The sequence below is a fragment of the Bufo gargarizans genome, chromosome 4 (genome assembly GCF_014858855.1).
Source record: "Bufo gargarizans isolate SCDJY-AF-19 chromosome 4, ASM1485885v1, whole genome shotgun sequence".
Taxonomy (NCBI): Eukaryota; Metazoa; Chordata; class Amphibia; order Anura; family Bufonidae; genus Bufo; species Bufo gargarizans.
The window spans coordinates 528,591,981-528,609,432 of NC_058083.1; the positions used below are offsets into that span (position 1 = coordinate 528,591,981).

Genomic DNA, 17,452 nt, shown 5'->3' on the forward strand with positions numbered 1-17,452 from the left:
GCTTCCTCACTACTCAACGGCCAGGAGCAACTCCACCAGACGCAACCTAAAGGTTAGTGGCTGTAGGACCTTTGATGATGTCACAGTCATGTGATCAGTTACATGGGAGGGCTGTAAATGTTATTGGCTACAGGACCTTTGATGATGTCACAGTCATGTGATCAGTTACATGGGAGGGCTGTAAATGTTATTGGCTACAAGACCTTTGATGATGTCACAGTCATGTGATCAGTAACATGGGAGGGCTGTAAATGTTATTGGCTACAGGACCTTTGATGATGTCACAGTCATGTGATCAGTTACACCCCACACGGCTGTCCTTGTTTTGTATTCAGGTAAAGAGAGATTGTTAAAGTTTTGGATTGCTTGTTGTCGGGGATGTTCTTTTACATGGGACTGTATTTTGGAGGAGGCTGCGGGGAGTTTTATTTACATGTGAATGCATGTTGGCGGAGTCTGAAGGGAGAGAGAGGGGTTTTTGCAGGTGGGCTGCCTGTTGGAGGGGTAGTGAGGTTCTCCTGTACCTTCTGGTGCTTGGTGGTCTTCCAGGTTCCTGATATTGATGGCCCGTCCTCGGGTTAGGTCATTAATATCTGATCGGTGGAGGTCTGACACTCCTGCACCCCCACCAGTCGACTGTTCCCTGCAGCCTCCAGTACAGAACCTAGCTCATGAATGGAACAGGAAGCAGACGGCTTCGTTCAGGGTGTAGTGGCCGTGCTGGGTTACTGCAGCTCAGCTACCACTGAATAGAGTGCTGAGCTGCAGTAACCTACATTACGGACCTGTGCTTCCTGTTCTAGGTTCTGTACCGGAGGCTGCAGGGAACAGCTGATCTGTGGGAGTACAGGGTGTCAGCACACCTCCCAACATCCGAAGAGGAACAGTATGTGCGGCGCAAATGTTTTCAGCATTATGCCACGCCTCTAACTCCACCCCCTAAATGCCCCAACATATTAATTATTCCTCCTTTATGGCACCACACAGCAGTTATGCCAGCATTGTAGTTATGCCCAGATATGTGGCCCTTCACAGAATGCCTAGATATGTGCCTCCTCACACTAGATATGGCCAGGTATGTGCCCCCCTCACAGTAGAGATGCCCAGATATGTGTCCTCTCACAGTAATATGCCCAGCTGTGCCCCCTCACAGTAATATGCCCAGCTGTGCCCCCTCACAGTAATATGCCCAGTTGTGCCCCCCTCACAGTAAAGTAATATGCCCAGCTGTGCCCCCTTCAGCGGACGCAGTGTAGAGGCAAAGGACCAGGTTGTAAATCACTCTTCAGTGTTTATTCACACTTATAACACAACAGTCACTTTTCAGGCTCGGTGCTTGTTCACACAGAGAAAAATAAAATAAAGTTCACCTGGTATCCTGGGTGTAGGTTCACACCCGGCTGAATGCTCAGCCTCAGACACTCCACTTGCAGGCTTTAAGGCGGCCTGTTCGCCTGACACACGGTCTTCAGACCTCAGCACAGAGATCTCCAGAGCTCCACTGCCGGGTGGTGTGGATTACCTCCCTCTGTCAGTGGAGCTCTGGAGATCTCTGTGCTGAGGTCTGAAGTGGTGCCAAGAGTGTGGGAATGCATAATGAAAATGTGATGTCATATGAATATGTGGTGACAGTGGCATGCCTTTTCCGTTGCAGAATGTGGTCAGCGGAATAGCACTCCCTGGGGATTTTTTTTTTTATAAAGAATGCAGAAGTGTTGATAAATGTTGAGCGAATACAGCTGGGGGAACCCAATGTGGAAAGTGTGGAAGTGCTAGGGGGTGCACCACATGTACCAGAGGTGGATAGGCAGTCTCCACAGGTTCTATGGTTAATAAGGAAATGTCCCAGGTGGGGATTGACTCATGGGTGCCCCTAGAGGTCAGGATTAATAATGACACAAGCTGTGTATGCGACGTATGTGCTGTGACCGATAGCAACTCGGAGAGTGAGGCTGCCATGTCAAGGTACTAAGAAACCAAGGTGGTTGCTTGTGGCAACCAGATGTCTGTGGTATCTGATGGGATGAGTGGCAGGTCTGTGAGCTTGGTGTTTGTGAGAAGCTGGGCATGGGTCTGGCGGAATAAAGGGAAGGTTATAGGGCAGGTGGTTTCCCTATCACCAGCCTCTTGTGGTTATGCATGTGTTCACCCTCACGGGCTTGAACAAAGGGGTGGGGGTATGTGGGACAGTGAGAGGCCTCATGGCTGTTAGGAGAGAGGAATAGCAGGATTATCCATCTCTTTCCCATCAGTGGTCAGGCAGCAACAAGTGTCACAATCAATGGAGCATAAAGCTGTCCTCAAAGTGAGAGGGGTCTGTCTTGTGTTGTACAGAAGCTTGGGGTGGTTCTGTGTGTGGTCTGAGCTGGGAGCGTTGACAGACCACGAGGCTGGGATTAGCCTGAGGTTTGGGGGGTCCCGCGATGCCTAGGGATAAGGGTCGCATGGTCAGCATCGGGGGGACGACTAGACCACAATCCCCCAAAAGACACCGGTGTGGTAACAGCCAGGAGGCTGATGGACATTAGGACAGGGAAAGCCGCATGGGTTCACGTGTGTGAACGGTGACTTAAGTGAGTCAGGGATCTACTGTGTTTAGGTAGAGCCTAGCCGGGCAGGCTTCCATCTTGTTTTGTATCGTTAGCGCTTGTGTCGCAATAAAGCATGCGTTGGGACATAAAAACCTGTTGTCTGCGAAAGTATTTGTGAGGATGATCCGCGTAAAGAAAGCTATCCCTCACAATACTCACCTCGTTCCCCAACAGCAGCAGCAGGATGATACACAGAGCTCCTGGCCGCCCCCTGCCCAGACCAGCAGTGTGGAGCGCAGACAGGGGGAGGAATGATGGAGCAAAGAGCGGACGGACGGATTTCTGCTTCATCATTACAGGCAACTGTCTCTGCTTCCTATGGAAACAGGGACAGCTGCCAGAAAGCGGGACATACCTCACCCCATACCGGGACCGCGGGACAGCCTCTAAAATCTGGAACTGTTCCGCAGCAACCTTAGACTCTCCAGCTGCTTTGAAACTACAACTCCCAGCTTGCAATCATGCTCAGCTGCTCTTCTAACTCCCATAGAAGTGAATAAAGAATTCTGGGAGTTGTAGTTTCTGAACAGCTGGAATGCCGGAGGTTGCTGATCCCTGACCTATACTAAAGGATAGCATATCAGCATATCAAGAAATCTCAGGAGGACACTACACATGCAGTGTGAACAAGGCCTAATGGTAGGCTGTTCTGGATTAAAGGGGTTTTCCTGTCTCACAATGGGAGTATCAATAGCATATGCCATCTGTTTGTGATTATGAGGGTCTAGGCACTAGGTCATGTTCCCTCAGTGTTTGCTGAGGGAACCAACAGGTGCAATCTGCAAAAATAGGTCCAACAGGTGCAATCTGTAAAAATTGATACAAAATACAGTTGTGTGTGTATAAGGCTTTAAATGGTCAGGGCCGGCACAACCATATAGGCGAACTAGGCATTCGCCTATGGCGCCGGCCTGCTGGGGGCGCCCTGGTGGGCTCCCCCTGACTGGGGCTGCAGCCCTGGGCAACAGGGCGAGCGGCTCTTGAGCCGCCCCCAGCGCCGTTACAGGGGGGCCAGCAGGTGGAGGTCCTTCTTAAATATGGCAGAACAGGCATCTGCTTACCCTGATGGCAGGTGCATGCTCTGCCAGTAAATTACCGGAGGAGAGGAGGCGGGCGGCAAGGGAGGCTGTTCTAGCAGCTCCCCACTCCTCCCTCGTGCGCCCTCTGTAATGCCGGAATATGACGTCATTCCGGCCCCGGCATACTAAATGGCGCGCTGGAGGACTGAGGAGCTGCACCACACTGGACCCCAGGAAGGTGAGTGTTTGTTTAAGTGTTTGACTGAGTGAGTGTCTGCCTGTGTATTTATGTCAGTGAGTGATTGAGTGTATGTATGTCTATATTTCTGTCAGTAAATGTATGTGCGTCTGTCATTGAGTGTCTTTGTGTGTATGTCAGTGAGTGTGGATGTCTGTCGGTCAGTAAGTGTCTGTGTGTTTGTCAGTGAGTATGTGTATGTTTGTCAGTGAGTATATGTGTGTGTTTGTCTGTCAGTGAGTTTCCGTGTCTGTGTGTTTCAGTGGGTAGGTGTATGTCTGTCTGTCAGTGAGTGTGTGCGTGTCTGTCTGTCAGTGAGTGAGTGACATGAGGGGGCGGCAAAATGGATCTTTGCCTACGGCGGCAAAAATCCTTGCACCGGCCCTGTAAATGGTCAATGTACTTTCAACAAACTTTGAATACCTGAAATAGTACAGGTGAATGTAAGAAAGTTTGCAATATATCTTATCAGAGAAAACTGTCTCTCTTCCTAGATCTCTGGGATATATGGATTTTATTATTATTATTTTAAAGCGCCGTTAATTCTATGGCGCTGTGCATCCAGACGGGGTTTCACAAATATAAAAACTCAATAAACAAACTATTAACAGACTGGTACAGAGGGGTAGAGCACCCTACCCGCTGGAGCTTACAGTCTATAAGGAAAGGGGAGAACCCAGTAGGTGAGGGTATAGGCTGCTCATGTGGCTGTGTGGTGGCAGCATGCTCATTGGAGATGGTAGGCTTTCCTGAAGAGGTAGGTTTTCAGGTTACTCTTGAAGGTTTGCATGTTGGGGGAGAGAGTTCCAGAGTAGGGGAGAGGCACATTAAATCTTGTAGTTGATGTGTGAGGAACAGATGAGAGGAGAACAGAGGAGGTCCTGTAAGGTTCTGAGATTACGTGTGGGAATGTACTGGGGGAGCAGGTCAGAGATCTAAGGAGGGGACGGGTTGTGGACAGCTGTTATGTAGTTATAAGTATTTTAAACTGAATTTGCTGGGTGACGGGGAGGCAGAGGAGAAAGGGGGTGAGGGGTGGATTAAACGGGCAGCAGAGTTGAGAATAGATTGGAGGGGAGCGAGAGTGCTTGATGGGAGGCCACTCAGGAGGATGTTGCAGTAGTCCAGGCGGGAGATGACGAGAGCATGCACTAGTAATTTTGTTGACTCGGGTGAGAAAGGCGCGAATACGAGAGATGTTCTTAAGTTGAAATCAGCATGTGGAGGTGAGGGTTTGGTTGTGTGGTTTATAGGACAGGGCAGAATCTAATGTTACCCCGGGCTGCAGACCTGCGAGACTGGAGGAAGCGTTGTGCTATTAAATGTAATGGACAGGTCAGGTAGGGGGGCGGAGTGACATGGGGGAAAGACAATGAATTCTGAATAGGGGCTTTAAATATATTTTTGACCTTCCCAGACCTTCCTCATAAGCATCAAATTAGGGAAACATGCCAAACCATCTCCTGGCCCCTCTTCAAGAGCAGCTATAGGGGAACTCAAGCCCATAATAACCCAAGATGTTAATCCCTCACTCATTTTCCAGCAATCCTTACTGTTTCAGCCTTTCAAAATGCTGCATCTGTCAGCCAAAAAGTACAGTCCTGATCAAAAGTTCAAGACCACTTGGAAAATGGCAAAAAATCATATTTAGCATGGCTGGATCTTAACAAGGTTCCAAGTAGAGCTTCAACATGCAACAAGAATAAATGGGAGTGAGACAAAACATTTTTTGAGCATTCAATTTAATGAAAACAACAAATAAACTGAAACAGGCTGTTTTTCAGCTGATCAAAAGTTTAGGACCACACCTCCAAAAAAAACTAAACCCCCCCCAAAACCAAACTTCCAAACATGAACTCAGTAATGAGTAGCTCCGCCGTTATTGTTTATCACTTCCAAAATTCGTTTCGGCATGCTTGATGCAAGCGTTTCCATTAGGTGAGCGGGAACATTTCTCCAAGTGGTGAAGACGGCCGCACGAAGGCCATCTACTGTCTGGAACTGTTGTCCATTTTTGTAAACTTCCCTTGCCATCCATCCCCAAAGGTTCTCAATTGGATTTAGATCAGGGGAACACGCAGGATGGGCCAAAAGAGTGATCTTATTCTCCTGGAAGAAGTCCCTTGTCCTGCGAGCATTGTGTACTGTAGCGTTGTCCTGTTGAAAAACCCAGTCGTTACCACACAGACGAGGGCCCTCAGTCATGAGGAATGCTCTCTGCAACATCTGGACATAGCCAGCGGCCGTTTGACGCCCCTGCACTTCCTGAAGCTCCATTGTTCCACTGAAGGAAAAAGCACCCCAAACCATTATGGCGCCCCCTCCACTGTGGCGCGTAGAGAACATCTCAGGTGGGATCTGCTTGTCATGCCAGTAACGTTGGAAACCATCAGGACCATCAAGGTAAAAAAAATTCTCATCAGAGAATAAAACTTTCTTCCACCTTTGAATGTCCCATGTTTGGTGCTCTCTTGCAAAGTCCAAACAAGCAGTTCTGTGGCGTTCAAGAAGACGAGGTCTTTGAAGCCGTTTTTTGTTTTTGAAGCCCTTCAGTCTCAGATGCCGTCTGATGGTTATGGGGCTGCAGTCAGCATCAGTAAGGGCCTTAATTTGGATCGAGGATCGTTCAGTGTCTTGACGGACAGCCAATTGGATCCTCCGGCTCAGTGCTGATGAAATTTTTTGGGGTCTTTCACTTGACTTTTTTGTTCCATAACCCTCAGGATCATTTAAGAAATTCCAAATGACTGTCTTACTGCGTCCCACCTCAGCAGCGATGGCGCGCTGTGAGAGACCCTGCTTATGCAGTTCAACAACCCGACCACATTCAAAAAGGGAGAGTTTTTTTGCCTTTGCCATCACAACTTGTGACTACCTGACAGAAAATGACAATGAATCCACATCTTTGCACAGATCAGATTTGGCCTTTTAAAGGCATGTGGTCCTAAAATTTTGATCAGTTGAAAAACAACCTGTTTCAGTTTAATCGTTATATTCAATTAATATTGAATGCTCAAAAAATGTTTTATCTAACTCTCATTTCTTCTTGTTGAATGTTGAAGCTCTACTTGGAACCTTGTTAAGATCCAACAAAGTAAAATATGATTTTTTTGCCATTTTTCAAGTGGTCTTAAACTTTTGATCAGGACTGTACAATAGGGGATTAGGAAGCACAAGACTGCTAGATGACTTTTTCCTCTGTAAAGTCTCATAGCAAATTTTACTAAATTGCTTCTTCCATAACAAAGTATGAAATGTATCTTGTGGAAAGACCACAGATGAATACACACCGGTGAGTTGTGGAGAATATACAAAAGCTGCAGCATTATAACCATCTTTATCAAATTTCCACGACCTATGACCAAAAGTGGCAGATGACATTTTTTGTGTAACCTTCACCATTAACAGTGTTAGGTTAGCCTCGATAAAATCGGACACTCTTGCCAATATCTCCACCTTACAAATATTTAAAGATTCTCACAACCAGCAGATTAGTATGAACTAAGCGCAGGTCCAAAGGCAGTGGGTCTAATGGTAAAATTATTACCCCAGTTGATATTCAGGACTGAATACGTCCAAATATAATAGTTAAAAAAGGATCAATAACGGTAGCAAGGTCTCCAACATAACGAAAGATGGTGCATAGAGAAGTATGTTACCTTGCCTCACCAATCAAACAACCAAGGGGCTTAATCGCAATTGCGAAGAGCAGGTGAGACACCAGTGCCAATTTCTAAACAGGATCAGGATCCTACTCTATAGTGTTCATGGTGTAAAAAACAAATGGGACCTTCAGGCTCATAATAAATTTAAAAATAGAGTAAATTGGTGGTTGGCTCACACTTAGATAATTACGGACGGGTGCTGCAAACTCACAAATTGGGTGCCCGAACCCAAAAATTGATAGACAATATGACAAAAAGAGAAAGGAGTGAGCACTCACACTATCTGGACCATGGGGAATAAATATTATTTAATTCTTATTTAATAATTCATAACACCACACAAATACAATAAAATCACATAAAATAATAGGTGGTACCAACATAAAATCACACTGGCGGGTGATAATTGCGCAAGCCTTGTATAGTGATCAATTCACACTTGCCACCAACTGGGATTATATGGTGGCAATGAAACCGCAGACCGCAAATATAATGTCCCAATACAAATTCGTGTGGCTCCGGATTAAAGTGTCCACGTGCATAAAGATGTCTCTCAATCAGGCAGTCTCTCCACAACTGGTACAGTGTGTCCACAAGGGGCTATAGGTATTATATGCCCAATTCAGGTTCCTACCTTAATCCAAAGTTTCACCAGACTGTTCTCCGCTGGGCCGTCCTGCCACGAGCAGCAAGTGTGCCGGCCGCTTCGGCGTCTCACGTCACAAATCTCGAGCCGCTGACGTCACAGTATCGCGGGAACACAGGATTTGGCTGGTATGGATGGTAGGCAATTATTGGGACCTGTATTCAGCTCCTATGTCTTAGTGGAGTATTAATAGGATTCCTTATCGCATGGCCATGCAATGTATTTTATCAGAATCCAGTAGATTGGGTGGGCGCTTCTTCCAGTCACCAGACGCGTTTCGGGGCGTTCTAAACCCCTTCCTCAGTGGTAAGAGCGCAAGACCTCCCACTCCACCCTTTATAGTCCACTCGGTACTCACAAAAATCCGGATTTGGGACAAATGTGTTCCATTGCGGTTTCGATCCGGTATTGTTGCGGTTTTTCACAACCTCATTGCGTTTTATCACAAATCCAGTTAAAAACATATTAAAATTAACATATACCCCATTCAAAAGTCAAAATAACATAGTATTATCAATAAAAACCATTGGTAACATTAATATACCTAAAACACTAAAACTATAAATAGGTCCCTAATCATGCAAATTCATCCATATATACTAAGCTGGGAAGTCCATAGAACAAGATCATATATATGCATTTTTATGGAGAAACTGATAGCAGCATGGGAAGATCAAAAACGGACGTGTTTAATGCGGGAGCCCCAACTCCGAGGGAAAGTCCCAGAACCCAAAATGGTAAACTCTGGGACCCCCCATCGGAGACGGGACCCCCACCTTATAAGAAGCCGAAAATCTCCAGATCCGAATTCAGACCTGCCGGTAATAGGCAGCCAAATTCATAGATAAGTTTAGATTCGGCTCTGGACATCCTCTTTATATAGTCCCCACCTCTCCAGTGTTTATTGACTTTCTCTAACGCTGTAAAGAATAATTTAGACGGGTCCCTATTATGTACCTCATCATAATGTTTTGAGACAGAATGTTTTGCATAACCCTTTTTGATATTAGCAATGTGTTCACTGATTCTAATCTTTAATGTTCTTTTGGTTCTACCAATATACTGGCGTTTACACGGACACTGTAGTAGATAGATGACTCCAGATGTATTACATGTGAGACAATCATTTATCTCCCAAGTAAATAAATTTAAAAAGCCTGAATAAAAAATGGAAACTATCAAATCCATTACCAGTCTTCTAGATCAAGATTTTTTCCATGACTCTCCCATTCGGACTGTATGTGGCGCCAAAATCTTCACCAAGATCATGACCGTCTCTAGCTATTTACATTACATCAGCAGAAGATTCTGATAATACCAGATCTGGACAACTTCCTCATCTCAGCTGGCTCAGAACATCTGCTACAATTGTATGTTGAGACAGTCCTGCAGACATTTTCGAATCTGGGATGGCTGGTAAACCTAGAGAAGTTCCACCTAATCAACAGTTGGCAGAAGGTTTTCCTGTTGCAGTAAACTCCGATCCCTTAATGCAGGCATGTCCAAACTGTGGCCCTCCAGCTGTTGCAAAACTTCAACTCCCAGCATGCCCAAATAGCTGTAAGCTATCCAGGCATGCTGGGAGTTGTAGTTTTGCAACAGCTGGAGGGCCGCACTTTGGACATGCCTGCCCTAATGTCATTACTTCCTGCAAACAGGACTCCCTGATGACATCAGTCTCTTACTTTTGCTGTCAATGTAGCAGCCTTCAGAGATAATAACCATCGTAATTCTCTTGACTTCTTCCATGTTAGCTGTCTCAAGTTTCTCTGGAAAGACAAGATGTTTGTCAGCTCACTAAAGGATCAACACATGCACTCATTCCATCTTACTTACAGTTTGCTAAATTAGTGGGATCATACATGAAAATAATAGTCCAGGTCACCATTTTCTGTTCACATAATTTACACGAACAGCAACTTTATGATCCAAAATTGGTGTTCGGTGGACAGCTATGGATATGCAGATGTACAATGAACTTTGATAAAAATGTGAGCAGGGCCATGTGCATGGATGAGGGTTAGTATTGTTTCTTTCAGCAACTCAGGGCCAGTTGCCAAACATCGTATTTACCCCTTTGCTGAGTTTATGTGGCATTCACAAAAAAAGATATTGTGAACAAAGGTTTGTGGCCTCCACAGGCACCAGACCTAATAGTGTGCGACAGAATATGGAACTTGTGGTGTTGCAGAAGGTATTCTTGAACATAAGATGGGAACAAATTCGGAGAAACCACTTCTATTATCTCTTATAATGGTAAGTAGGTCATTCTTTAATTATCCCGTAAAAACTTCACAAAAAGAATATAGGGTTCTGTTTTTCATAGCCCACGTATAAGACATCTCAAAAGCTAAGTCACCTCCATCATACATTATTGGTGGTCTAATTGTAAAAACACTTTGTTGCATATAAGATGTTCTTCCACATCCTGCTTGTGTTCCTTCAGGTGCCTTAGGTACAAGACGGTCTTGGCCAAAGTTTTCTTTTAAATACAATGTTCCTTTCCATCATTGACCCACCAAGAATAAAGAAGGACAGAAACTACTTGGCTGCAAAGATATTAGACCTCACCCTGGAGATCATCTCCTTGATAACTGGAGAGGTGAGAGTCTCACATGACATCACTCTTATCTCTAGTAATAAAACATGGAAATGACTGGAAGGGTGAAGGATTCTTAGAATCTCTGTAGTGATCGGCGTCTCCCCATACACAGGATTACACAGTAGTGAAGAAGTCGTCTGGTGAGTGTGTGACACCCTGTGTGTCAGGAGGATGGAGCAGGACCCAGAGCCCCATCACCGAGCCTCCACCTCCTTCCCTGATACATGAGCAGAAGATTCTAGAACTTACCACCAGGATCACTGAGCTGCTGAGCGGAGAGGTGAGCGCTGCTGGGAATGCTGGGACATTATACAATAACGCCAAGGGAGGGGTCTGGTAATGACTGTGTCCTTGTGTTGTCAGGTTCCTATAAGGTGTCAGGATGTCGCTGTCTATTTCTCCATGGAGGAGTGGCAATATTTAGAAGAACACAGGGATCTTTACAAGGATGTCATGATGGAGAATAGCCAGCCCCTCACATCACCGGGTAAGAGGAGACCTTCCATGACTGTAGAGGAGAGAACAATTTTGAGAGTCACCTAGATTTACTCATCATTAGTGATTCGTGAATTTCCTGAAATTCCTTTAGGGACTGATTCATACTATCTGGTCTTCAGATGTTATTCTGGTATGAATAAATTCAGTCTGTATTGGGAGTGCCCTAAAAAGTCAAATATGAAACTCTGAGGTCTCCTAGTACTGTATCCAACCCATTTGAAGCTCTTTAACTTGAAGACAGCATTAGTAATGTCAAAGTGACAGCAAAATATATGCCTATGGGTAAATGGATGATAGTCCGCCATAACAAAGCCTGTTTAAAAAATGTGTTTCACTGTGGGATTATTTATACTTTAATTTTAAACAGTACAAAAACTAACCATTCTTCTGGAAAAGTAGCAGATTAGAATTTTTTCAAGGAAAATTAAAAAATATATATACATAATGCTCTCCACCAATACACTATGATGCAGAAAAGGCTTCTGTGATCAACTGTTTTTTTTTTTTTAAACTGCAATGTTTTTTAAATAGTTAATTGGACAGTACAATACACAGCAGCTCATACACAGAAAAACATGCCAGGAGGTGAATTAAGGGATCTACATCGGGGTAATACACATAAAAAAAAAACCTTTCTGTCAGTTAATTAAATATAACTTCATGTTGTCTCACAAAGCTCTCCCTGACACTAAACTAGTTGTATTCTGCATTTAAAGATACAATTTTTTTCTGTCTCTCTGTCATATGTCCTATCACATCAATGTATAACCCCAGAAAATACATGGATTCTCTTTGTCAAATGTGCAGATACATATTTCTCCTTTCATATTAGAGACACCAGAGAGATGTACTCTTATGCTGTCTTTATACGCCACTCTTAGTACACTGTCTTGTCACATCTGTGACAGGTCTCAGAAGGTCTGAAAGATTATCTACGCATTAGTGATCTGACAGCCTCTTTCGGTTTCACTTTGTCTGTGTGTTGCTGGTATGTCCACACCTCCTGTTCAGGTGTGGATTATGTGACGTTTACCTCGCCCTATTCAGTCTGACTTTTCCCACCACTCCTTGCTTGGGATAGCTTCATTTGGTCTTGGAAGAGCTGGAGTGTGGTTCGTGTTGAAGTCCTGTTCATCCATCATCCTCTGAAGTTAAGTGTTCCGCTTGTTGTGTTTTGTATTCCCCCCCCCCCCCGGTTGTTTACTAGGCCTCAGTGAGACGCTAGTTCCTTCACCAGGGAAGGAACAGGTGGTCTCTGCCTTGTCATTATCTTTAGGGCATCTGAGGGTCACCAGGCTTTTCTAGGTTCCTGTGTATGGGTATCTCTACCATCGAGAGGTGCCCTGGATAATTAGGGCCAGGAGAAGGGTTTTATAGGTGGTGACCCTTTTACTTCCCTAGCGGTGAGGCCTAGTGTCTTTCCCCTTTCTTCTTGATTGTATTTTGGTGTTCTCCCCTACTACATCTGTGACATTATCCCAAGCCGATACCACCATTTTTGTTCTGATCTGTGCAGCTATGGATACTATGTCTGCACTGGTCGAACAGCTGCAGAATCTGACTTTGGAGGTAGCAGACCTCTGCGCAACTGTCTTGCAGATTCAGAGTCCACAGGCTGCTGATTCCGGTGGTGGGTCCCAGGCCTGTCCTGAACCGAAGGTGCCTCTCCCGGACAGGTTTTCCGGGGGTAGTGACAATTTCATCCGGTTTAGGGAGTCATGTAAATTATACTTTGAGCTGCGTCCATACTCTTCTGAGGATGAGTGTCAACGTGTGGGTATGATTATTTCATTGCTTAAAGAGCTTAAACACTACTGCCTGTACGGCTACTAACCACTCTTGTCCCAGACTAATAAAACATAGATTTTACTTCTGTTAAAAAATGGGTGAAATAATATATTGTGAGCTACCTATAAGGTAAAAAACACTGTACCCCATGAGACTTGCTGTGAATTGGGGGTCACTTACGTGTATGGGTTGGCGGGAGTGCACTAACACCGCTCAGCCATACACCAGCATCCCTACCCGGAGTCGGTTAAGCGACTGAACCCAAGGCAGGCCAGATGGTCATTGTTTTTCACCAGATTTAACTTCATCATCACTTACCGCCCTGGGGTTAAGAACATCAAGGCGGACGCTTTGTCACGTAGCTTTCCTGGAAGGGGGGGGGGGTCTAATGACCCTAGTCCCATTTTATCTGATGGGGTAGTCATATCCGCTCTTTATCCTGATCTTGAGGCCAGGGTGTTGGAGGCACAGGAGGATGCTCCGGACTCTTGTCCTCCGGGGAAGTTGTTTGTTCCCTCCGAATTACGTCACAAGGTGTTTGAGGAACATCACTGTATGGTGTTTGCTGGGCACCCTGGGAACAGATTGACTGTAGATCTCATCTCTCGCAGATTTTGGTGGCCGGGGTTGAGGACTATGTGTCAGCCTGTGGTACCTGTGCACGTGCTAAGGTGACACATACTCGGCCTTCCGGATCTCTGCTATCATTGCCCATCCCGTTCAGATCTTGGACCCATTTGTCCATGGATTTTATCACGGATTTACCGAATTCTTCGGGAAAAACTGTGATTCTGGTGGTTGTAGATCGTTTTAGTAAAATGGCACAGTTTATTGCATTACCTAGTCTACCCAATGCTAAAACTCTTGCACAGGTGTTTGTCAACAACATCATGAAACTACATGGCATTCCCTCTGATGTGGTGTCCGACAGAGGGACTCAGTTTGTTTTCAGATTCTGGAAAGCGTTCTGTACTCGTCTGGGTGTACAATTGTCATTCTCTTCGGCTCTTCATCCTCAGTCGAACGGACAGACGGAGCGCACTAATCAGAATCTGGAGACTTACGTGAGATGTTTTGTTTCAGAGAATCAAGAAGAGTGGTCTTCATTTTTGTCGTTAGCTGAGTTTGCTATAAATAACCGTAGACAGGAATTCACTGATAAGTTGCCATTTTTGGGGGCATATGGGTTCCATCCACAGTTTGGTACATTTTCTGGTGCTCAAAATTCTGGCATTCCTGAGGAGGAACGATTTTCCTCTTCTTTGTCTTCTATTTGGCGGAAAATCCAAAATAACCTGAAAAAGATGGGCACCAGGTATAAGCATGCGGCTGACAGGAAGCGTATGAGGGGTCCAGACCTGAGAGTGGGTGATTCTGTGTGGTTGTCTACAAGAAACATTAAACTTAAGGTACCTTCTTGGAAGTTGGGCCCAAGATTTATTGGTCCATATAAGATCACTGCCATTGTTAACCCTGTAGCCTTCCGTCTTGAACTTCCTCAGGCATTGAAAGTTCCAGCGACTGATGTTAATGCTAGTCGTCTGGTGAGAGCATTCCACAGAGCTCATCCTGATGAGGTTGGTCCTGGGTGCCCAGAGGTCACCCGTAGAAGTGGGGGTACTGTCCCATCTGTGACAGGTCTCAGAAGGTCTGAAAGATTATCTACGCATTAGTGATCTGACAGCCTCTTTCGGTTTCACTTTGTCTGTGTGTTGCTGGTATGTCCACACCTCCTGTTCAGGTGTGGATCATGTGACCTTTACCTCGCCCTATTTAGTCTGACTTTTCCCATCACTCCTTGCTTGGGATAGCTTAATTTGGTCTTGAAGAGCTGGAGTGTGGTTTGTGTTGACGTCCTGTTCATCCATCATCCTCTGAAGTTAAGTGTTCCGCTTGTTGTGTTTTGTATTCCCCCCAACCCCTTCCGGTTGTTTACTAGGCCTCAGTGAGACGCTAGTTCCTTCACCAGGGAAGGAACGGGTGGTCTCTCCCTTGTCATTATCTTTAGGGCATCTGAGGGTCACCAGGGTTTTCTAGGTTCCTGTGTATGGGTATCTCTACCATCGAGAGGTGCCCATATGGATAAAAGTTAGGGCCAGGAGCATGGTTTCATAGGTGGTGACCCTTTTCCTTCCCTAGCGGGGAGGCTTAGTGTCTTTCCCCTTCCTTCTTGATTGTCTTTTGGTGTTCTCCCCTACTACATCCGTGACATGTCTATGCACCAAAAAGTGAATTTGTATATTTTAGGTAGAACATACACCAGTTTCCTGGTCAGGGGCGTAACTATAATTCACATGGTCACATAGCAAAATTAGACCACCTAGTGTAACAAAATAAAAACAGCAACATATGTAGCAATAATCGAGGTGTAAGCAAATATGAAGGAGCACACTCAGAAGGGAAACACGAATGGTGATAGTAATAATATACTTTAATATTCTAAAAACATACCCCAATTTTTTTTAAATAAAATCTACATATAACGCAATAAATAGTGGATGGCGTTCGGGGTCCCCACTCTTACACACAATATTGCACTATTGTGGAGATTCCTGCGTCCACAAGTCCTCAGTGAAGCCGCTATGTCAAGCGACTAATATAGCATAAAACAGTCACTATGAATAATATTGAAACATATGGCAATGTGACGGCAATGTCCCAATCGGAGTACTGTTCCCGTTAAGCGTAGATCCTGTTTCTATATCTTTAGCACTTTAGCTGAAGCCAGGCTGAGCAATAATTGTGTTTGCAACACAATTATTGCTCAGCCTGGCTTTAGCTAAAGTAAAAAAAATAAGCCCTCCGTAAAGCTATGTGAATGGAAATATAAAATGTTATGGCTCAAGGAAGATAGGGAAGAAAAATTAAAACACAAAAAAAAATAAAAAAATCCGGTAGTGAAAGGGTTAAGTAACCGGAACAGAAAAGGCCGAAACGTTCCAATCTGAAATTTGTCAAATGTGCAGATACTGCAGATACATATTTCTCCTTTCATATTAGAGACACCAAAGAAGGTATAATAGCATATAATACATACAAACCGGATTCCAAAAAAGTTGGGACACTAAACAAATTGTGAATAAAAACTGAATGCAATGATGTGGAGATGGCAAATGTCAATATTTTATTTGTAATAGAACGTAGATGACAGATCAAATGTTTAATCCGAGTAAATGTATCATTTTAAAGGAAAAATATGTTGATTCAAATTTTCACGGTGTCAACAAATCCCCAAAAAGTTGGGACAAGTAGCAATAAGAGGCTGGAAAAAGTAAATTTGAGCATAACGAAGAGCTGGAAGACCAATTAACACTAATTAGGTCAATTGGCAACATGATTGGGTATAAAAAGAGCTTCTCAGAGTGGCAGTGTCTCTCAGAAGCCAAGATGGGTAGAGGATCACCAATTCCCACAATGTTGCGCAGAAAGATAGTGGAGCAATATCAGAAAGGTGTTACCCAGCGAAAAATTGCAAAGACTTTGCATCTATCATCATCAACTGTGCATAACATCATCCGAAGATTCAGAGAATCTAGAACAATCTCTGTGCGTAAGGGTCAAGGCCGTAAAACCATACTGGATGCCCGTGATCTCCGGGCCCTTAAACGACACTGCACCACAAACAGGAATGCTACTGTAAAGGAAATCACAGAATGGGCTCAGGAATACTTCCAGAAACCATTGTCAGTGAACACAATCCACCGTGCCATCCGCCGTTGCCAGCTGAAACTCTACAGTGCAAAGAAGAAGCCATTTCTAAGCAAGATCCACAAGCTCAGGCGTTTTCACTGGGCCAGGGATCATTTAAAATGGAGTGTGGCAAAATCGAAGACTGTTCTGTGGTCAGACGAGTCACGATTCGAAGTTCTTTTTGGAAATCTGGGACGCCATGTCATCCGGTCCAAAGAGGACAAGGACAACCCAAGTTGTTATCAACGCTCAGTTCAGAAGCCTGCATCTCTGATGGTGTGGGACTGCATGAGTGCGTGTGGCATGGGCAGCTTGCATGTCTGGAAAGGCACCATCAATGCAGAAAAATATATTCAGGTTCTAGAACAACATCTGCTCCCATCCAGACGTCATCTCTTTCAGGGAGGCCTAGCATTTTTCAACAAGATAATGCCAGACCACATTCTGCATCAATCACAACATCATGGCTGCGTAGGAGAAGGATCCGGGTACTGAAATGGCCAGTCTGCAGTCCAGATCTTTCACCTATAGAGAACATTTGGCGCATCATAAAGAGGAAGGTGCAACAAAGAAGGCCCAAGACGATTGAACAGTTAGAGGCCTGTATTAGACAAGAATGGGAGAGCATTCCTATTTCTAAACTTGAGAAACTGGTCTCCTCGGTCCCCAGACGTCTGTTGAGTGTTGTAAGAAGAAGGGGAGATGCCACACAGTG

General features: G+C 44.8%; 1 protein-coding gene and 1 long non-coding RNA gene across 2 annotated transcripts in view; both read left to right on the plus strand.

Moving 5' to 3' along the window:
• Positions 1-17,452, plus strand: part of LOC122934779 (gastrula zinc finger protein XlCGF57.1-like) — a 28,512-nt gene that overhangs the window by 8,725 nt on the left and 2,335 nt on the right. Inside the window, exon 2 of the mRNA XM_044290476.1 lies at positions 11,125-11,248. Coding sequence (XP_044146411.1) covers positions 11,164-11,248 — 85 coding nt within the window. The 5' untranslated portion in view covers positions 11,125-11,163. The remainder of the gene's footprint in view (positions 1-11,124; positions 11,249-17,452) is intronic.
• On the plus strand, positions 295-10,928 carry LOC122934861. The gene is made up of 3 exons (XR_006388718.1): positions 295-335; positions 10,606-10,761; positions 10,874-10,928. It is a non-coding gene; the product is annotated as an uncharacterized LOC122934861 (long non-coding RNA).